Source organism: Eucyclogobius newberryi, unplaced genomic scaffold (genome assembly GCF_026437365.1).
Source record: "Eucyclogobius newberryi isolate DKJ021-1_F unplaced genomic scaffold, fEucNew1.0.hap1 SCAF_14, whole genome shotgun sequence".
Lineage (NCBI taxonomy): Eukaryota > Metazoa > Chordata > Actinopteri > Gobiiformes > Gobiidae > Eucyclogobius > Eucyclogobius newberryi.
The window spans coordinates 19,929,526-19,951,634 of NW_027315768.1; the positions used below are offsets into that span (position 1 = coordinate 19,929,526).

General features: G+C 39.5%; 1 protein-coding gene across 3 annotated transcripts in view; it reads right to left on the bottom strand.

Annotated features, from left to right (window-relative positions):
* Window positions 1–9,419: 9,419 nt before the first annotated feature.
* The window catches only part of LOC140359723 (LIM domain only protein 7-like), a 40,322-nt gene continuing 27,632 nt past the window's right edge, over window positions 9,420–22,109 (bottom strand). The window contains exons 11-31 of one of the 3 annotated variants that reach the window (XM_072444840.1): window positions 21,610–21,749; window positions 20,645–21,284; window positions 20,074–20,319; window positions 19,459–19,573; window positions 18,268–18,429; window positions 16,580–16,680; window positions 16,391–16,454; window positions 16,138–16,194; window positions 15,886–15,927; window positions 15,297–15,322; window positions 14,951–15,058; window positions 14,658–14,744; window positions 13,822–14,267; window positions 13,210–13,254; window positions 12,834–12,892; window positions 12,373–12,528; window positions 11,872–12,064; window positions 11,342–11,659; window positions 10,467–10,575; window positions 10,097–10,199; window positions 9,420–10,017 (exon numbers count right to left, since the gene is read on the bottom strand). In XM_072444840.1, coding sequence (XP_072300941.1) covers window positions 9,995–10,017; window positions 10,097–10,199; window positions 10,467–10,575; window positions 11,342–11,659; window positions 11,872–12,064; window positions 12,373–12,528; window positions 12,834–12,892; window positions 13,210–13,254; window positions 13,822–14,267; window positions 14,658–14,744; window positions 14,951–15,058; window positions 15,297–15,322; window positions 15,886–15,927; window positions 16,138–16,194; window positions 16,391–16,454; window positions 16,580–16,680; window positions 18,268–18,429; window positions 19,459–19,573; window positions 20,074–20,319; window positions 20,645–21,284; window positions 21,610–21,749 — 3,240 coding nt within the window. In that variant the 3' untranslated portion in view covers window positions 9,420–9,994. Of the gene's footprint in view, window positions 10,018–10,096; window positions 10,200–10,466; window positions 10,576–11,341; window positions 11,660–11,871; window positions 12,065–12,372; window positions 12,529–12,833; window positions 12,893–13,209; window positions 13,255–13,821; window positions 14,268–14,657; window positions 14,745–14,950; window positions 15,059–15,296; window positions 15,323–15,885; window positions 15,928–16,137; window positions 16,195–16,390; window positions 16,455–16,579; window positions 16,762–18,267; window positions 18,430–19,458; window positions 19,574–20,073; window positions 20,320–20,644; window positions 21,285–21,609; window positions 21,750–22,109 lie in introns of all 3 variants that reach the window. The other 2 variants (XM_072444841.1, XM_072444843.1) reach the window with 2 other exon arrangements.

Below are 22,109 nucleotides of genomic sequence, written 5' to 3' on the forward strand. Positions count from 1 at the left end.
TACCATTGCATGTGATCCCGACAGTAATTGCACATGAATATGTGTCACGACAGCACATAGATTGCACATGAATTTCACAGTAATTACACATGAATTGCACATGAATTCCAACAGTAATTGCACATATGACAGAATTGCACATCAGTATTAGGTTAGGTCAGTATTGCGCCGGGATAACGTGACGATCTCCGGGTAAGACGACTGTTCTCAGCAGTTTCATGAGTTCCTCCTTTGTGGAAACGCGGTACGGCGCCGGCCGGGGGGCGGGGCCGGAGCCGGGGGGCGGGGCCGGAGCCGGGGGGCGGGGCGGGGCCGGGGGGCGGGGCGGAGCCGGGGGACTCAGAGCCAAGACACATCGCCACGACACGACGAAAACACTCAATCCAGCCGAATAAAGTCAAAACAAGTTAATTTAAAGCGATTCCAGTGCGTGTCCCGATCATTCGTGAAGTTCCTCTTTCATATAAACGTGTACATAAACGTGTACCGACGACACGCCGTACTTTAGCGCGGCCGGAGGGCGCGGGGGGGGGGGGGGGGGGGGGGCTGGTGGGCTCGCTCGGAGCTAGCTCACGTCACAACAACACAACGAACGCAACGAAAAACGCTCAAATCCAGCCGAAAAAAGTCAAAAACAGTTGAATTAAAAAACTATTCCAGCGCGTGTCCCTATCGTACAGTAAAATAGAAAAAATATACTAACTATATTTACAAAATATAGGAGATAAAGCACAATAAGTGTGAGAAAGAAGAGAGAGCGTTTACACCGGGCTGCCAGCTCTGTAACAGATGATGCCTGTAGATAGAGCTAACCACATAGAAATGTTAACAATGATAGAAATGCTTAAGCCTACGCTCAAGATGGAATGTTCTATGTGCATAGAAACACTATGTACATATTTTCTGCCAACGAGAGAGTTAAATTGTTCACTAAACCATCATGTCTCCATTGGAGTCAATTTGAGTCCCTTATAAAAGCTTCCAGGCACAGAACCATTTCCACAATGTCCACGTCACCTGAAATTGTTCATATCAATATATTGACAAAAGCGCTGCTCGTCTGTAGCGTGAACAAAACAAGGAGCTTACAGTGCAGGAAATGATGGGTTCTGAAAGGCTATTCACTATACAGTAATTACAGCGCTGTGAGCTAGATAATGACTTTGAATAGACCACAAACAATAGACAGACTGACAGCCTCACGTACTTCTGGAGCTTTTTCAGATAAAATATTGCTTGCTTTAGGCTGTGGTGACAATGTGGCCTCACTGAGCCCCGGCTTCTGCCTTTTAGGAATCTGTACTTTTAAATGTGTGGTAAACATCCCCAATTGTAACAAAGTTACACATCCATCATTTGTACTGAGTCTGAAAATGATTCTGTTTGCCGCAAAAACCTCATTAATTTCACTCTACACAATGCCTGGTTGCAGTCGGTTGGTTGGTTTGATTGATAATAATAGCAATTCACTTCAAATAATCTCATGCAGTGATGTTTGTGAGCAAACATTTTCTTGCACAGATCTAATTTACGACTAAATCAGAGAAGGAAAGTGGATTTATTAAAATCTCAGTGAGCGTGACATTCAAACCTTCTTTCTGATTTTGACCTTTTTAAATAGCCAAAATACTTTGTTATGACTCTATTTGTTGTTATAAAATGAAATGTCTTTAGTTAAATGTTCATAATGAGAACGTGCATTTAAAGAGTTTGATTCAATAGACTTTGTGACTCAGATGACATACATTAAACATACAAAATACAAGGCAAAACATAAATGAAGGCAATGCTATAAAGTTACCATGCCGACAGCAGGAAAGTATACAGTGAGGCCTCTGCTTGTGCTAATGACGTCTGTGGATGCATGGATCATATCAATAACAGCCATAATGGGGGATTTTTGTGTTCATGTTCAATATTTGACACTGATCATTTCTGTCCCAGTCAAACTCTGTGGGCCATTGTTTGTCCTTAGAGCATCAGACACGTTTTATATTCTATCCTTCAAAAATCAAGTTCACTTGTTCACTTTACAAGTTGTGGGCCTTTCTATAGATAAAAAAGTATTGATATAGACATGGGCAAATATTGGTTACTGGCCACAACAGGAAGACCATTACACGTGTTTTGCAAAAAATAAAATAAAAAATGAGGTTGAAGCTTGTTATTTCTAAATCAGTCTGAGGTCTTTAAAATTAACTATTTCTAATACATATTTCCATTTTAATAAAGAGAGGGATTAACAAAGCTTTCTGTTAATGGCCTCGGCATTTTAAACCAGACGGTTGGAACATGAAAATCTTGCTTATGATCCCACTGGGCAAAAGAGTATGTGAGATCTATCACAGCTCTTATGTAATGGATTGTTATAAATACAGTGTGTTTTTGAGGCAATTATATCTCCAGCGGGATTATGGGTACAATGTAGAGATGGAGAGTCTCAGAGTCTCTTTTCCTTCTCTTTCTCAACAAGAAGACAGCAATGTTGTAAAGACATATACGCCTGCAAGAGTTAGACCATGTGATTTTGTAAAAGCACATCACTTCAGAATGTGTCTATGTCTTGGAGCATTGGGTTATACAAATTTAGTTTTCAAATTTGAAAGAAAATGATTGCTACATCAAAACTTTTAATAATAAGCTTGTTTTGTGGCTCATTAATCTCCCCAAAATAGACACTGGACACATGTATGCTTCAGGACTGAACACACCGAATAAGAAGAAAAAGTGAAGAGCGTTGCTGATGTTGCTATATCGGGTAAGAGTCAGACTTTTTGGCTGATTCAACATGTGAGGCCGTTATCATCTTCTCTAAAATCAATTATTACAGCAACATATTCTGATGCACATAAAAGTCAGAGACATTTTTGTGTGTCAGAGAGCAATTATGCAAATCACGTCCAAAGAGTGTCTCCACAAAGCAGCAGTCAAAGACACATTTATGTCAATGAGATGAAACCTTGACAGTTGGAAATAGAATCAGTCTGACATTCTGTGAGAGCCAGGTGTGAACACGTCACTAAAACTAACATCCCAACATCAAATGAAAGGTCAGATTACAGCGCGTGTCGCTCTCCCTTTATGTGTTTTTTCTGATTAAATTTCAATTAACTTGAACCGTGACGGGCCATGGGTGTCGGGATGGAAGTACTACTGTAACGCCTGTCTGTTTGAGGCACAGTCTATTTACTGGATCTGTGGAAAATATGATTGACATGTGGTTAATAGCCTCCTCACAATGTGCAGTTCTAAAGACTGCACTGAAACACACATACACCATGTCAAAGGCAAATGCCATGAGTAAAGAAGCAGAAATGTAAAGTAAAACATCGTCTAGTGAAACATCAGATATGAGACTTTGAATAGAATCATCATGATACAACCCTTGGTCATCTCCAGTCTGGAGAGACTGTAAAATATTGATCCATTTCTGTGTGGTATAGGTATTCTAAAGGGCAAGTATTTTCTCAGGTGGTACAGGATGTTTGAGAACCACAATGACTCACTCTGTCAGTGAGAACAGTTAAGACGCACGGCGCATTTGGACTGTAGTTACATTTTGGTAAATCACCATCATGTGAAGGATTTCATTAGAGTTAAATGTAAATACATGACAATGACATGGGTAGTGACATACACTGTAGTTTATTTTCTTTTTTTCACCTAACTGCAGTATTTATTAAGGTCCACATGTAATAAGTGTCATCTGAATGTTCCTGTTGTGTCATAATATGATGTAACAGGTGATTATATGTAAATCAGGTCAGTATGTGTTACTCCACACGTTTTGATCCATGAGTGACATGTGGTTAATAATCCCAGTGTTCAGTCACTGTCCTCTCTTTCACATCTAAAAAACACCAGAGGAAATGGGGAATCAGTCATGCAGGTCAGGCTCATCTATAGCATGAGAAGGAAGGAATAATATAAAACTAGTTCTCCTCTCCCGGGGCATAATAGTCTGCATATCAGGATGGCCCAGCTGCGTCCAGCTGTCTTATCGTCTCAGCCTGCATTGACTGGCTTTCTTCTCCTTCACGCTGCAAAACTACAAACATGCAATTTTTTGCTTTCTTTCCTCATAGAAAATGTTTTATCTCCAATAATGTATTCTGAGAGTCTGGGTCATGTTTCAGATTCAATAACACTACACTACACTAAATATGCCAATATGATTTAATATATCTTATATTATCCAGCTGATTGTTTTTACAAAGAGGTTTGTAATTCAAATTGGCCAGATGTATAAAGCATTTCCCTTCAGCTGAAGATCAGAACATACTTTTATGAAGACTATTGCACAGCTGTGTTTATTTACTGAAAGAAAAACATTTGCTTTGTACCTAAAATACAACCTTTAACTAAAGATGAACAAGTTTAAATAATGACTGATAATCTAGCAGAAGACGTGTGAGGTTTATATTGGACAAAAAAAATCACAATTACAACTTTCTTATTACTACTGACTTTACCTGAGTCTGAAAATGAACTTGGAGGTCGCTCTGGGTCACACAAGCAGATTAAATGTGTTCTCCTTCTTGATTGTAACATGGCTCTGAACATGCAGAGGAGGCAAAATAAAGGTTTTTCAGCACTTTCAAATCAGGCTGTAATTTAAATTAGTAATCTTCTTGGTTATTTTTGGTCTCCTGTTGATGTGTATTTCCCACTGCGTGTTCACATTTAATCTCAGTCGACAGAGACGCACCTGCACTCGGCTCCACAGCACAGTCACAACCAAAGCTTCACCATTCAATCACTATTTTATTTTTGGAGGGCGCCACATGCTCCAAGATTGACTGCGTCGTGGGTGCCCTTTTGTGAGGCAGGGATTAGAGTCCATAATCATCCATAATGAGGACAAGCAGGGATCGGAGCTGATCGTTTCCTCATTGAACCAAAGGTCAACGATCAATACCTGTACAAGTTTAGTTTTTATGTTTGCAGCAAAGAAAGGCACTAATCTGTTGACTATGAGCACTCCATTACCCCCGTGCCACAGGTGAGGCGCACTTTCACTCCCACTCTGTTTGTCATTAGCGTCTGGAGCTGGGGGTCTTTCATGAAGCCCTTTTTCAATGTGACATTTCATTAGGGCGAGGTCAAACTAAATTGCTTATAAAGAATGAATGTGAGAATGGATGGTCTGTGTGTTTGTAACAGAGTCTTCCTCCATAGTCTTGGTTATTCCTCAACTAGAAGATAAAGCAGGTTGAAGATACTTTGTAAATCCATAAATGACACTTATTATTAACAAACATGGGCTGAAATATTTAATTGACTAATCATGACTGAAATTGCTATACATTAATAATCAAAGTTGTATTTTGATAATCGTAATTGTTATCAGGAATAGTCACATTTTAATACAAATACAAAAATACCTTTATAACAAAGACAGTGGAATTATTAAATCAAGATGTTAAAAAAGAAAAAAACTTTTCTGATTTTCATCAATAATACTCGTCATATTATATATACATAATTATATTCATGAATATTATCTATCTATAAGCCTTCAGTCACCACATTTTAACGTTTCTTCAGCTAAACATATTTAAAAGTCTGAATGTAAAATATAAATAATAGCTTGAATAGCTGAGATGACTAATGACAATAATCTTTACAATAAACAACCGCCTAAACAGCAAAAGTATAGTTTTTATATTATTTGGAGAAAATGTGATGTAAAAATATAAAACATGGTGAACAATTAAAAAAAAAAATTCTCTCAATCAATTCATGAAAGACATACAATCAAAATTGCAACACTTAAAGACAAAACATCAAAGAAATTCGCTTTATACTGTAATTATAATTCTTTAAGTTTTCTTGGACAGAAAAGAAAACATGAAAACATTTCACTCAAAAGCTTTTTAGACCGAAACCAAGTGATCTTCAGCCTAATGTTTGATTTGTATTAAAACAATCTCCCATTCACCTTTTCTAATTGTTTTCAGTGAAACTGCTCTGGACTGTTCATCATTATTGCCTCAGAACTATAACATATTAGTAGTGCATTTATTAGGCTTTATTTTAGGGCAGATCTATTTGTAAATGAAAAGAATGCTGCAGCACAGTGAAGGTTGACTTTAAGTGCACATATAATCTCATCTGTGTGGAGGTTTTTGACCATGTGCGATGCTATTAAGTGCTCAAAAGCCATGGCAACAGGTCTGCAGAGACTGACAGCACCTAATTATAGAAGAAGTTCAAGCTGCAGGTCAATAAAAGCTAAAGTACCACTTGCAAGAAAAAGGGTGACAAGGTGTATGACAAACAGCTTTATTTAACCAGTCAGGGTAAATACATAGAATATTTGAGATACTGACCTTACATAGAGAAAACTGGTCAGACGTGTGTTGTATGTGCAAGATTCAGTGGAAATGAGGCAGTAACATCATTTATTTGCAGATTACCCAGAGCGCAAAGGCTACAATTAAGACTCACGTTAGTAGATTTTTAGGTAAACATGTATTTGTCATTGAGTATAAGTCTAAAGTATTTTTATTTGTTTTTTGTAGATAAATGTGATGCTACATCTAAAACGAGCATTGTATCCACTGCTTTGAGCTCAAAGAATATTCTAATTGTGGTTTTAACAACGATTTAGCTTTTAACTGTTTAATACGTTTTATAAAAATACGGATCTAAAATTGTGTGAAAAATTCCTTGTAGAATGAGTAGCAATGTGCATTCATACTTTAAATATTTTTACTTCAGTACAAACTTGGAGCACATTTTCTATACACATTCAACCACAGTTTGTTTAATAGCTTCTTCCTCTTGAGAGCCACCAGTGGATTTGTGAACACTGTATCAAACATTTTGACTCCATTCTTCACCAGACCCTCAAAGTCATTAGTTGGTTGGAACCATGTTCTTCTCAGTCACAGCCTGGAGATGGTGAGCCACTTCTGTACTAAAGGTGCCCTGAGGCAGACTCCTAGAGATGTGGCTATAATAATAATACATATAGCTGCAAGCAGCAATAATCGGCCCTCGCCATGCCATCTTCACACAAGTAAGAGGAGAGCGCCCCAATCCTTCCTTTTATTACACCTACACTCACTATCACGCCTTCTCTCCTTTGCTTTACAAATAGAGGCATTAGTACTGAATTTCATAAATGTGGCGATGGGAGGTTTAAATCATCGCAAGAAATCTTAATGGTCAGATTGGATTTTTTGATCGGGACGCCAACATTTTATTTCACTCTGTAGGGGGCGCTATCACACTAAATTAAATGGTTTCACTTCAAGTAGGTTTAGAGCAAGGAGATTAACAACTGATTCAAATTTGATGCAATGTACAAATGGCAGCAAATTTAAAATGTGGTAAACTTCAGAAATTCTAGCTATATTTCGTGGCTTTGCTGAACAGAAACCGAGAAATACATTTAATATTTCTTGATGGCCCACTACTTAACACCATTTTCACCAAATTTCAGCATTCATGCTTAGCAAATCTGGATCCAATATGGCCGAAATAGGGCGTTGCCGTAATAATATTTTTTACTTCCCTTGTCTCATCACATAATGTCCGTCACTGGGTGAAAATTAGGGGGTTATTTTTGAGAGGGCTCGTTCTGTGGGCACTTTTTGTGAATTAAGAGGCCTCTCGCCAGCTTGTGGCACTCGGGACTAATAATCGATTACAAACCGCTTGACAGTGACCGAAAGGTTCATTACAGAGCTTCTTCTGCACCCAATGTTCTGACATGTTTTTGATTAATGTGTTCAATATTGTTTGGATATTGCTTAAAATGAAGGTTCACAAATGGTTATTTATTCCATTTCTATGGAGCTTTCCATTTAAAAGAATATCAGACTCGCAATGAATATAGTCATATATATATATATATATATATATATATATATATATATATATATATATATATATATATATATATATATATATATATGACTATATATATATATATATATATATATATATATATATATATATATATATATATATAAAAAGGAAAATAATGTTTTTGATGTGCTTTTTAGCCCCCAAATACTTGTTTTGTATCAAGATATCAAAGTCAAATAACTTCTTTGTCCTCTGTGTCTCAGGAGGTTATGCTAATACTCAATGTTAATCAATGTTGGTGAGGTCAGGGTCAGGGTCATTTGGATTTTATTTTTCAGAATTCAGAACTGAAAAATACAATAATGAGTTTTTGCACATAGAAAACAGAAGTAAAATACCAGGCATTTTTGTTCCAGTGTTCAAGTAAACCAAATGCAATTTACTTTCAACCTATACTATAAAAACACAGAGAGACAGAAATAAGAAAGGAGTTCTTTTTCATTTACTGAATTCTCTTATGGTCAAGGGAAAGAAGGTGAAGTTAATTAAAAAAAAAAAGCCCAGAGGAAGTTAAAATAGCAACTTTTAGACTTTTCTGGAGTTTAAAATTAAAAAGAGAAGTGAAAAGCTGTTGCTGCTGGATGATATGACAAACCACCTCAAATGCACGCATGCACCAGACACAGGCCTCAGAGTCTCTTTGTCTTTGTTAAGTATTTATTCATGTTAAAAAATCTAATTTTCATTCATATTATTTACTTGAACTTGAAAACAAAATATATCTGGTATTTCTGATTTTCAATACTAAATTCTAAAATTAAAATCCAAAAACCCATTAATACACAGTCATAATATCGTTTCTCGCACCACAGCTGAACAAAATGCTTGAAACATTCACTCTTTTTTATCTATTCTATTTTTACTATGTTTCAGCTCGGTGGAGTAGACGTTTTAATTTTAGCTTTCGTGGAGACAGTGAATCAGAGCAGCAGACCTGACCAAAATATCTCGGTTGGAAACATCGAGACTGTTAGTATGTTTGTTCCATGGGACTAAAATGTACCCATCAGCTAAAGAAAATAAAATACGAGTTAAAGATGGCTGCCTCGGGGGGATGTGCGCCTCCTTCAAAATGTCAGCCAATTTAATCCTGCCTAAATCCAGTGAAGTGAATGTATCATCTATTTATGGAAAGCAGAGGCTCCTCACCTTTTTTTCCAAAAGCAATTGAGAGTTCAGAATCAGGAGACTATTTCTACTCAAATCTTGTATGAATATTCATGGCTGCTTAGGCGGATAGTTTTGTGAGACAGTGACAGAATACATTAGAAAAATAGCTTATCAATGTGTAATCAAATGTAATGCATGCACGCCAAAATGAAATATGCACGGCAAATTGGCTTTGGAGCAGGCAAAGCAGGCATGTCCTCTGAACTCGGAGACAAAATCTCATTGAAATTCCTTTCATTATGAGTGAGCAGAGGAGGGACAGAAAGAGGCAGAAATGATGGGAAGGAATTGAGTTCACAGATGCAGCAGAATCTGGGATGTCACGGCAAAACTGTTACGTAACTTCACAAAAAGAGTCTCGATACAGTAGATGAGCGTTTAGCCGTTTTATTTACAAATGAATAATTTCGCCTGGTTTCAGTACGATATTTTCTTGACATGGAAAACAGATACAATCTTTTCTTAATCAGTGAAAAGCAAGTGCAGACAGTCAAAGAACAGTTTTAAATATATTTTTCAAGAATAGTCTTACGTTTTCCCTGTTAAAAACAATAGGCACATACACTTTACAACATCTTGGTCAACAAAAAATATTAATACCATTATGGAGATGGATAACAGTCAAGATAATCTCACCTTTTTTGTAAACTAATACGATTCATAACGATAATATAATAAGCCTTGGTTATCGCGGAGAGGATTCATTGCTGGAATGTTAAGCCGGGTAAAATCTCTGATACATGCACATCTATTTTATACATCTTTAATACTTATAAGCGCAGTAAAGCAGATAACAACTTAGCAAGCTTACCCTTTAGATTAAACATGAATATGTAAACTCACAGAACCAAAATGACTGTTATGTCTGAGCTGTTAGTTACGCCTTCGACTTCATGGGTTATTATCACAAGTAGTTTCTTCATCAATTTGTTGGAGTACAGTCACATCACATGGAGGTGGGCTGGCCAGCTAAGAAGACAAAAAAGTAGGAGGAATTACAATAACCGTATATACCACACGTGTTATAAATAATATGTGATTTACTTACATTTGAAGCGCACGTAGCAGGTGTTGCAGTACAAGTGTTTGCTTCGTATTCTGACCTCTGCGCCGGCTTCTGTTCCGCCCAGGTCCGACCCACAATCGAAACACTATAAAGCCAGAAAGATTTAAAATGTGTGCTCTGTGAAGATAAGGGTGAATAGTGCAGTGCAGGTCCAGGGCAGATAAGAGTGAAGGATCTGGACTGAAAAGAAGAAAGGTGCGCTTAAACGTCAAGGTGAGGACTGGAAAAAGCATCACAGTTAAGAGAATACAGATGAGATGAGAAGATGTAAGTGTGGGAAATGAGTCGGAATAAGTCTGAAACTGGATGCAGCCGAGAGTTCTCTGAGTCTTCATAAGGTCCGGCGTCTCACCTTAAAACAGGTCAAATGATAACAGAGCCCCAGGGACTCGATGATCATGGCCGCGCCCTTCCCCAGTGGAGTGTCACAGTATGTACAGATTTTCTTGCCACTCACTGACCTGGATATTACAAAATGTAGAGCGGTGATGTTAAAGCTGAGCACACATGCGCAGGACACGCATGGATGGATACACACACAAACAAAGATAAATACATTACACAGTTTCCTTTGGTCTGTGTATTGCATTACTCACAGTGTTAAATGTTACAGGTGAAAGAATCCTCCATAAGGTTGGAAATGGAACAAGATATTCATAGATTGTGAGGCCAGATCGTGACACAATTACACGAGGCCTGTGATGGTGATTTGACATCATTCCACAATTTTGGATTTTATTTTATTAAATATTTCTACTGTTATTGCAGACATTTTATTTGGAAAGAGGTGTCACTGGTAAACCATTTTTGTCCACTCCAAATGGAAACAAATGGAAAAAATCTCTTTTTTTCCAAGGCCAAAGGCTTTATTCAATAGTTGTCATGTGAAATGGGGAACGAGAGGACATTGGGACATTTATGATGAAGGTCACATCATAAAATATAACAACAGTGTCTGTCCAGGGACAACAGATGGAAATTAGCCTGTGGTAAAATCTGTCATACATATGTTCATGTGCTTTTTTATTTTTATTTTTTAATGCTTTGCAAATTGCAAGATTCTCTGCTACAGTTGAAGTATTTTTATTTGCAAAGATGTTGAGCAGATGAGAGCAAAACAATAAATATTTAAAATGTTTGCCCAGACCAACAATCTATTCTAAAATTGTTCCACTTCGAACCTTGAAAACAACCAAGCTTTTGCACGTTAGTCAAAGCTACTTTTACCTGTTCCTTTGCAGGGAGTCGCTCAGTGGCTCTGGAGATGTGGTGGGTGATGGAGAGGACAGTGAGGGGGAGGGTGTCTCTCTGGACCAGGGGGCTGAGGGGGTTCCTGTCCCACCTCGCAGGGAGCTCAGAGAGGATGAAGAGGGTAGAGTTGAGGAGCGAGGAAGACCTCCTGACCAGCCACCATAAGAGGAAGTACTACCAGACATGGCCGACTGAGGCCGTAAGTAGTTTGGGATTTGAGAGTTGGTCTTGGGTGTCCACGAAGAACGCCAGGAGTTATAGTTGTTGGAATCCAGGTTGTCAAGAGAATCACCTCTGCAAAGCGTTGCATGTTAGCCGTTAGTACAACCAATCCGGCTGCCATCAGGATGTGTGGCATTAAACATGTTTTTGTTAATTTGCCAACACAGGACTGAACTGGCAGCCAACACAAAGCCAAAACACCCTTATAAGTTAGCAAGGATAGCAAGCCAACCACCATTAGTCATCCCCGCTCTCTGGTGTGTAGCAGAGTGAAGTGGGTGTACCTGCGCATAGGAGGCCCCTCGCTCTCCATGCTGGTGCTGGTGCTGGTGCTGGTGCTGGTGGTGGAGGACCGCTGTCGGATCCAGCTGCTGTCCGTCAGCAGAGGGGTCTTCTTCTTCATCTCTTTGAGGATCTGCTGTCGATCCACCTCAGCCCGTGAAGATGACTGTGGATCCCTCTGACCCAATGTACTCCCTACAAATGCACACAAACAGGTCACAGACAATTCAGCCAAAATGTGAATGGACAGGTTCCATTTTGATCCAAGTCTGGATTTCATTGCAGGCATGATTAATTCAAGTAAAATATAATGATCTAATAACCTTTTTCAATCAACCTTGAAATCATTTCTTATTTCGCCAAGTGATTGCTTCATAATTTGTTTTCTGTTTTGCTAATCAAACGTGTTTCAGGAAATTTCATATTGCAGTATGTCATTATTGACACAGGAACCAATCAGAGAAGGTGTTTGATTTGTGATGTTGCTTTAGGTTTGAGCCCACCTCTCTCAGGCTGTCTATATCTCATAACATTCATAATGTTCCTTCTCTCCGTCTCCAGCTCTGATGCTGCTCTTTGACTCTGAGCCTGTTTATAGCGCTCGCTCGTCTGCTCCTGCAGCAGCCACTGAGCCATGCCCCCTGGCTGTGCAGACACACCTGCGCCCCATACAAGGCAAGGCATATTCATTTTATACAATTCAAACATTTAAGATTTACAAACCAACTGTAACACTTATGAACTGTGCCAGGCTCATATTACACACATGCTATTCCACAATAATGAATAAAATCCTTCACAGCAGAGAAGCGTCATCTCGTGGCAAAGACCAAGACCCGTGTTAGACATCGGGGGACATTCTTCCAGCTCATATTGACAGCATGTATTGATAGAACTTGACATACAGTGTCAGAAATTAAATAAAAACACAAACTAGCTCAAGGATAAAATGACAAGGACTGACCTCTCTGTTGAGCTCTTTCTTCTTCATCAAGCTGAGGAGATGATTTGGACCTTGTCCTGCTAAAAATGCAAATATGTTTACAACTCAAGCCCTTAATACTAAGGTCAAAGCATTTCCTTGTTTAGCCTTGAGCTGCTGAGCAGAACAAGCATATTCAGATGGAGAGAAAATACTTAAGAATGTAAGCATAGGGCAAGAGCCAGAAACTAAAAAATGTCTATATAAGTACTGGTTTAAGCAAATGTTATCAAAAATGTTATCATGCAACTGTTGAAATGTATTTAGAGCAAATGTGAGAGTATGTACTTTGCTTGAACAGTGGAAAATACGAAAGAAACACAAAGATGGGTCGTTTTTTCCAAACATTTGTACCAACCTGTCTGCAAAGGTGATTGTGGGCTGGGCATGGAAGCCACCAGCCCTATGATGGAGTTGATGATTGAGTGGAATGAGATGAGCCCAGAGACAAAGCACACGGCGGAGAACAAAGCACATGCATATTGTTATTACATATATTAGTAACAGGTATAATGCAGAAGCGTTAGCGGGTTAGTACAAGTGCCGCAGCACCCTAAACTGATGTCATGTATGTAGCACAATGCATTGAAAAACAACAAGATTAAAAGGTCCATTCATTTCAACCCACTTTACACTTTGACATGAACATATTTATTTTGTCTAATGGTATCAACCGTCTCTTTGCTCGACTTCTCGGTCAGTGTGCAGGAATTAACATACTGAATTGTCATAGTGTTTACTCTGCTTCTGCATTTACATAGGCTTAGGACCACCTGAAGCCTCCTTGTGGTCCAAGTGTTCATTACAGATTCATAAATGTATAACGCTCACAATCTTAACCTAAGCGTTTGAACTGTTAGCATGGCTTTGACGACAAACAGCAATGTCATGTGTTATTACATGTATATTACATGTAATAATGGTAAATAAAGGTGGTGAATGTGGAACATGTGTTTGGGACAGGACTGACCACTGCTGCTGTTGTTGTTGTTGTTGTTGTTGTTGCTGCTGCTGCTGGGCTCTCTCTCTCTCTCTGCGCTGTTGTTCTGCCGCTTCCTCTGCTCTCCTCCTCCTCTCCTCCTCTTCCTCTGCTCTCCTCCTCCTCTCCTTCCCTTCCTCCTCTCTCCTCCTCCTCTCCTTCTCTTCATCCTCTCTCCTCCTCACTTCTTCCTCCCTCCTCCTCCTCTCTTTCTCCTCCTCCTCCCTCCTTTTCCTCTCCTCTTCTTCTTGCCGCTCCCTCCTCAGCCGCTCCTCCCTCAGACGCTGAAGTTCTCGCTCCTCGGCCTGTTTCTGTTGCTCCAGCTCCTCCTTCCTCATCCTCTCCTGCTCCTCCCACAGTGGGCTGAGGGGCTGGCTGACAGGCGACAGGGGGGAGTGAGGACCCGCGCTCTGGTTGTTCACCTCCAGGTTTGCCGGCTACCACAGAGAAGCAAAGAGGAAGAATTTGACCTTTTCTGCACTGTGGATCAACAGCATCAAATATTAAGCAACTCAGCACATGTCCTGAGGTGACACGTTTGGTAATTTCAGACAGACTTTTTATTGCAGAATAAGTGTCATGTGTTTCTATTTCAACACGGCTAGACCAGCTTCTGCTTTATGTGATAAAACAGGAGAACAGTTCCTTTAAAAAAAAAAAACAAAAAAAACCCTTCAGGACCGGCAAACCAAATGACTCCAATAACTGCACATAATTTAAGCTAATGAAGATTGTAGTCATTCATTAATCTTCCTCTCGTTTCTATTGCAATGACTTCCTACTGTTTCATTGCCAATCGACAAAACAGGCTTCTTCAAAACACCCACCTCCTGCTGGCCTTGACTACTGTTTATCTCCTCTTGCGCTTTCTGCCACTCTTCATGCAGCTTTTCTTGATCACGCTTATATTTTTCCTGGAAGATAAATATGTAAAGTTTAAGGATACAGTAACATAAAGCGCAGACAGAAGAAGAATACATTTGAAAATGATCAAATCTAGTGTTTCCCAGAAAAGACACTTCAATTCTTACATTTACATTACTATTTTGGTGTGATTGGCTTTATTGGTAACGCTGCACTTTAAAGCAAGTAGCTAAGGTTAAAGCGATAACACTCGTACCTGCAGGAGGCGCTCTTGCTCCTTCTGCCATTTTTCTTGTCTTTTCCTCTCCTCCTCAGGATCCCAGGACCAACGACTGGAGGATGGAGTAATGGAAGGAACAGGTATCTAATCAACAAGAAGCACATATTTTGATAATTTGTAAAGTTAATTTATTCACTATTCAAACTTCTCTTATTTAACTTTAAATATTGAGTTTTCATATAATATGCAATTCATTTTCATCAATCATTAGGCAATTATAATACTGTAATTAATTATCACTATATTATAGTGGACGTGCTACTAAATAAATGAACCATAGTCATAAAAACCTTTAAAAGATAAAACATAGTGTGATACTTACATCTGGCATTACAGGTTCTGTTCCTCCTTGAAGAGAGGGATAAATGAATTAACTCGGGCATGCACAGGCAACACCTGAGGCTCAGGTTCTTCTATCAATCATTTTATGTAATAAACATTAAAATCCCAACACACCAAGTAACCATGGTGAAATCCCTTAAATCAGGGAACTATTCATTCTCCTAATTTAAAATCACATTGCAGCTGACATTTAAATCAGGTGAATAGTTCAAAAAGGAACATTGATTAATTGACTGTGAGAAAAACAGGATCAAAGAGGCAGGAAACAAACAGGCAAAGCATGCACAAATACAGTGATAAGACACATAGCTTTGGTACATGCATGTCACAGAAACATTTTTCCACATCAAATGCAGAAAAGCGAGATGTACAAGAAACACAGGATTTGTATTTGTGGAGGGCAAAGACATACTGTACAAAGTTTAAGGAATATTTATTGTTTGAGAAGTCCATTTAGTGTGAGATAAAGACAACTTTGTCCAGCATGTCTGTGTCTCAGGTTTAGGGTTGCAAACGTCAAGGACCACACCAGCACAAACACACACAAACACACACAAAGCCCTGTTTACCACAGAGGTAGACCAGCGGACTGACACTGGACCCTGAGCCCCCTAGAGGAAGGAAGGTGCAATGCATAAAGGTCAGAAACAGCCCCCAGAGCAGACAAGCTTGTCACATTTGATTTGAGATGGCAATTAACTGCTTTAACATGCAGCGAACACAGTTTGCATCCCGTAAGAATCTGAAGAAACGAACAAAGCACGGAGACACCTTGTGGTATAGAGAGTAAGGACTAATTACCCAAGTTTCTGAAATGTTACCTTGTTCAAAAAACTCAGATCTTCGTTTTAAGTTTTTCAAAGATATAGGTTCTGAGTCTACATGAGAAAAAGAAGGGAAAGAACTCCTTTAATTACGGATGCGTAGAACAGTACACATTATAGTAAAACCATATATTCAATAGGTTCTTATGGCTTTGTTTATACCGAGTCAGCAAGTTTCAGCCTACAGTGTTTTGTGTGCCGCATTTAAACTGCAGCCAAGATCAATTCTGTAACCTTTCTCACTGTGTACCTTTGCTCCTCATGGTCACCGGCTCGTCACGGAGACTGCCATTAAATCCATTAGAGGCCACATCCTGAGAAGAGAAATGCCATCGCACATAATCATTAAAAAAAATAGATTCAACAAATGATTAAAATACATTTACATGTTAAATGATTAAAATACAATAACATGTTGAATTGACTTGGAATCACTTACAACAACTTGGTGTGTGAAGATGTCTTTGACCGGCTCTGTTCTGGTGGAAATATGTGAAGTAAAATCCAAGCTGGAGTTGACCGTCTTAATGTCAGGGGCACCTAGAAGTAGTGGATCCATACTGGTCAGATTGATGGTCTTATGGCTTTTATATGGCAGGGAAGTTGGGTCTCTGTTCCAGTCTGCTTCCATGTAATGCAACGGCAAAGATAATGTAGAAAAATTCATACGTTCTGAGCTGTACGGTAAATCGATCAGGCATAACATTATGGTCATTTTCCTACAGTACGTTATGTCTCCAGGGCAGATACATTTACTTTATATTTTGATACTTAATTTTACCAGGATCAACTTTTCTATTCATATGAGCTCCAGTTTCTAACCTCTCACTGGTTTATTTACAAAAAATAAATTACGCATATCAAGGGACTATTCTTACGATATAAATAAGATAAATATTTTTCCTTTTGATTAATATTTCTTTATATTTCACAATGTTGTCTGTTTAAGTCACTAAAAATAGGATTTCTCACTTATGAAAAATAATTAAATAATAACAATAATGATTATTTGGGTCAACTTTTAAAATAATCATTATTTAAAACAATTATTTATGTACAGTCAAACGTTAACCTGTCGAGTCAGTATGGCAAATTCATCATTTAATAATAATTAACAATAATGTTTTGTGATTTAAGATTTAAATGCCACCGTGAACAAGACGCTTTGCTCCCATGGGATTCAGAACTAAATTTCTATTTATATACTTGATTTTTGTCATTGGAGCAATAACTGTAATCATAATTAAGATGACATTAATTGCACAGCCCTAACTCAGATCCTTACACATTATTCCAACAATGTAGTAAATACTAGAACTATTAAACAATCTCTCCAACAGAAGCCACAATGAAGAGAAACGTGTGGCGTCACCTGCTTGTGGACATAATGTTATGCCTGACCAGTGGAAATGGGAAAAGCCCACATTTAAATGTGTGAACCACTAATAAGCAATGGGTGAGGTTAAAGTGTGGTTAAGAGGAGCAGCAGGGAGTACCAGAGAACCCACCTTCCCAACCATGCACTCCATAAAAGCTTCACACAATGTGGCAAACGGGCTCACAGCCATTTGTACTAACTACAGCTATTTTAACAAGCTCTGCGTGTTAGTTCAAGTGAGCTACTTAGGGTGGTTTATTATTTTTATAAGGTGAGACTGACGTACTATGGAACAAGCAAGCTTTTTAGACGCTGTGAAGAAGCAGCTCTCTCTCACCCAGAAAACTAACGGCTTGGCGTGGGTAAGTTTGCCACAACAACAAAAGAACTCTACATGAGAACACAAGAATAGTGCAAAGAAATATCACCACGACCCAAATAACTGCAATTAAAATGAAATTATTAGTAGGAACAGCCCACATAAGGAATAAATAACAGTTGTCCTTTATCAAACAGAAAAACAGTTGGCAAACCCTCACCGTTTAGCTGTCAAGGGATCATTCATGGATGATTTAACAATAGTTAACGGACCAATTTGAGGTGTCAAAACTGCTTAGTAATGCCTACAGACAGTGAGCTATTCTGTCAGCTCAAGAATCTAACCTTTACTTCACCTGCAACAGCCAGCCTCCCACTATGACACCACTGAGTGCACTTTAAACACAGTGTAGAGGCTGAAGATGACTCACTGTTCTTGCCATGACGCCTTATGTCCATGACCAGACTGCCCTCCTGCAAAGCCTCCTCCAAGTGAGTCTTCCAGGACGTGTAGCTCATGTCTGACACCTGCTGTCCGTTCACCGTCAGCACCTCGTCTCCGGACTGAAGCTGGCACATTTCTGCTGGACTTCCTGTACAGACACAATGATCAGATGTTTAGTGGGATCTACAAAGGGTTAAGATGTAAACTTGTGACCAGACTTCACCTATCAATCTTTTACCTCTGAATTTTAAGCGGCACCAAAGCGATAGTGTATCTATCAGATTAACAACAATATGATAATAAAAACTATTTTTTTGCTATTGGGTAGGACACGGCTGGCACTGCCCACCCATATGAAATACTTGCCCACACAATCACACCTACAACTTAATACAAATACATATATACCTTTATTTTAGGGCTGCAACTAATGATTATTTTAGTATCCAATGATAAGTAATTCAGACTACCAACCAAATAAAAGTTGACTTCTAGATAAGTGTATTACAGTAATACTAGTTTGATCCTTTTTGTCATTTTGTTTCAATAATGCAGCTGCCTGAGTTAGAAAAGGTATTCACGCATGTTTTAGAGTCCAAATAACGATTGCGCAGATCAAAATAAAATGATTTTTCACAGTCGACTGGTCACAATGAGCCGATTAATCGTTTGCCCACACACATTTATCAGTTTGCCCACCCAAACACTGCAGGCTCGAACCAGTCCTGTGGTAAGAGTTTACATTTCATCATCATATGCTAAATGGAAAAACGTGTGAAGAATGAGAGACATGCCCAGCAGATCTGACCCACATAGAAGATGCCCTACATAGGCCTGGCATCATCACTGCAGTGGTCTGGAAAACCGGCTGACAGCGAACTTGCAGCGCCTCCATGTAAAACGCAACTGAGCCAAGACTTCTGCTACAATTAGAACAATTTTACCGAGTCTATATTCACACCATTTGAAACGACCTTTACAGAACAACCTGTAATTTGGTTGTTCCTTTTCAACAGTGAACAAGGAGAAGCGCTTTTTCCATGTGAAGAAAGTATGTAACAGCCAAAGCATTAAACTGGGCAAGAATAAGCAGAACATTTGGTCAAGTTGGAAAAAAAGTGTTGAATAAATTGGCGTTATACATGAAAAATAAGGTGGAAATGTGCAACGTGAATACCTGGTACAATGGACGTGACTCGTGCACCTGTTGAGTCCCAAGCTGCCTGGAAGCCAAAGTCTCTGCTGCTGTTGGGTTTCTGGTTCAGGCTTATCCTCATCTCACAGAAGCTCTCCTAAAGACACGCGGCGGCAACAGGAAGTCCAGATCAACCACAGATATTTAGACAACTCTGCCTTTCACGATAGCTACACCGTGACAATTAAGTTTGTGTTTCTGTCAGCGGCCGGCAGTCATGTCATGAATGATTAATGTCCCTTCAATACCTCGCCTGCTGCTACAAATTCAAGATCAAGAAACAATGATTTCCTTTGTATATTAAAAAAAAACAACAGCTCCTTGAATGTTTTCAGCCAAATTTGTGGAATGTACAAATGAATACACAATAGTAAGCTTTCCTCACCTACTTCACCTAATTCTATCCATGCCAGAGTAAGTATTTATTTAACAAATTATGTCACGTTTTAATTCTTGTCGTTGAGATTTGTAAAATGTACGCATTGCTGGTTGTATTATTATCTTTAGCATCCGTTTTACTTTTCACTTACTTAAGAAGTTGTATAGTTTATTTCTCTTTTCCATTATTACAGCTCCTTATGTATTTAGGCCACTGACCTGGCTGTTGTCTTTAACTGGAGCAGAGCTGACTGCAGTTTCACTCCTGATTTCCACAGGAGCAGCTACTGTGCTCTGAGGGACGCTCTTCTCCGCACTGCCCTCCTGGTTGTCCTCGTCCTCCTCACTGCTGTGGGCGGAGCTCGACTCGGCTTCATCCTCAGAGGTCATGAACTGGTGATAGCGGCTCGGCGTCGAGGATTTCTTAGAAGTGCCACCATTCACGGGTTTAAGAGAGCTGTCCGTCTGCAGATAGAAAAGAGAGAAGAGGTTTTATTTCAATACAAAGAGAGGCATTGGTCATATAAAAAACAAACAGGCCACAGTATTTTATGCATGTAATAACGCAATTTGACAGACAATGGAAATCTAATTACTATTTAACGTTTTATTTTTATTTTTTTTCCTATTAGGTATTTCTTTCACTACCACGTGCATTCCACATTCCTGTAAACCACTCTGTCTTATACAAATGGATTAAAAATAATGCATGATCGTGACGCTTGCGCTGCAGTGTTCTTGATACTTCTCTTGATCAGCTGATCATTTACTTATTTACTTTGGCACTCACTGTATTAGCTCGCGGGAGTGAGGCGAGACGGGTTGCCTGGGTTCCAAAGGGCCTCGGTGTGACACCTGAGGTTAGCCTTGCGCTATCTGATCTCTGGTAGGCCCTGGGCAGAGAGGCGGAAACTCGAGACACCACTGGAGGCTTGGGTTCCATCGGGATCGGCTGCTGTGGCCGTTTGAACTGGGGCTCAACAGAGGGCACCTCAGTTTGGCGTTGTAACAATGGCCTCTTTGGCTCCTGCACGCTCGGCTCAGAGTTTGGCGTGGAGGTGGTCGTCGTGGTCGTCACTGTTTCCACTGAGCTGGTGTGTAGCCTACTGTTCTGTGCAGCTGGTGGAGAAGGGGAGCGCTGGTATGAACTGTAGCTTTTGGATGTAATAGTAGAAGTTATGGCGTCACTGTTCACTGCTTGTTTTGCGGGTGTAGGAGAAGATGCTCTGCCGGAGGCTGTGGAAGCTGGTGGCGGCTCGTCCCCTTTCGATGGCGGCTCGGGGCGTGAAGAAGAGGAGTAGTACGTGTCAATAGTGTGGCTCCTGCTTTGAAGGGCACGAGGGGTCGAGTCAGGTTTATCAAACACGTCCTCGTCATCTAGGAAAGATAACGATCCCAGTCGGCTGCCAACGCTCTGCCTTCTGTTCTCTCTGTTGATTAGGAAAAGAAAAAGGAAAGATAAGAAAATGTCACTTTTGAACAGATTTGACTGTAACAAAAGATGGGAGTACATGAAGGTGATGTGAAAATGGGGACACAACTGTACTAGGACTGAAGGACTTTTACAATGGATTAAATGAACTGTCAAACTATTCACTTACCGTTTCTTTCAAGACAGCCCACAGATAAAGCGTAAAAGTAAAACAACAATGTTTAAGTTGTTTAAAAGGCTAGAGTAATGTGTATGCTGAAATAACCTGAGCACATACAAGTGCTCTCACTCTGCCCCGTACACGCTCTGCTGCTGTGATTTACCTCTCCTCTTGCATCTCCTTGAAGGTCTTTGACCTCCTGTTGCTGCCGAATGAGACCTCCTCGATCTTCTCTCGCTCCTCTTTTTTCTTCACTATATCACAGTTGACACTTTTGCGTCGGCTCTTCCATTTGCTTAGATCCTAGTAAAAGTACAATCTGTCAATCATTCTGCATCGGACTTTATTATTACTAAGAGGCAGATAGTGATTGCTAAGTGAATACAGTCAGTCTGCGGACAGCGATAAGCTGTGAATAGTGAAAAGAGCGCTCTGAACAGAAGGGCTACTTTAGAAGGTGTTCTATTTGTGCAGCAGGCTCCTCCCGGCTCACCTCTCTGGAGAATTGGGGACTGTATGACCTAAATCCTGCTTTAAGACTTTATTATTTAGCCTTCAAACTAATGTGTCTGGAAACATGTTACATTCGGCAACTGTAACAAACAATCATTGAGTGCAATGTAATAATGAGGTTTTTAAAGTCTGTTTGAATTATTGTAGTAT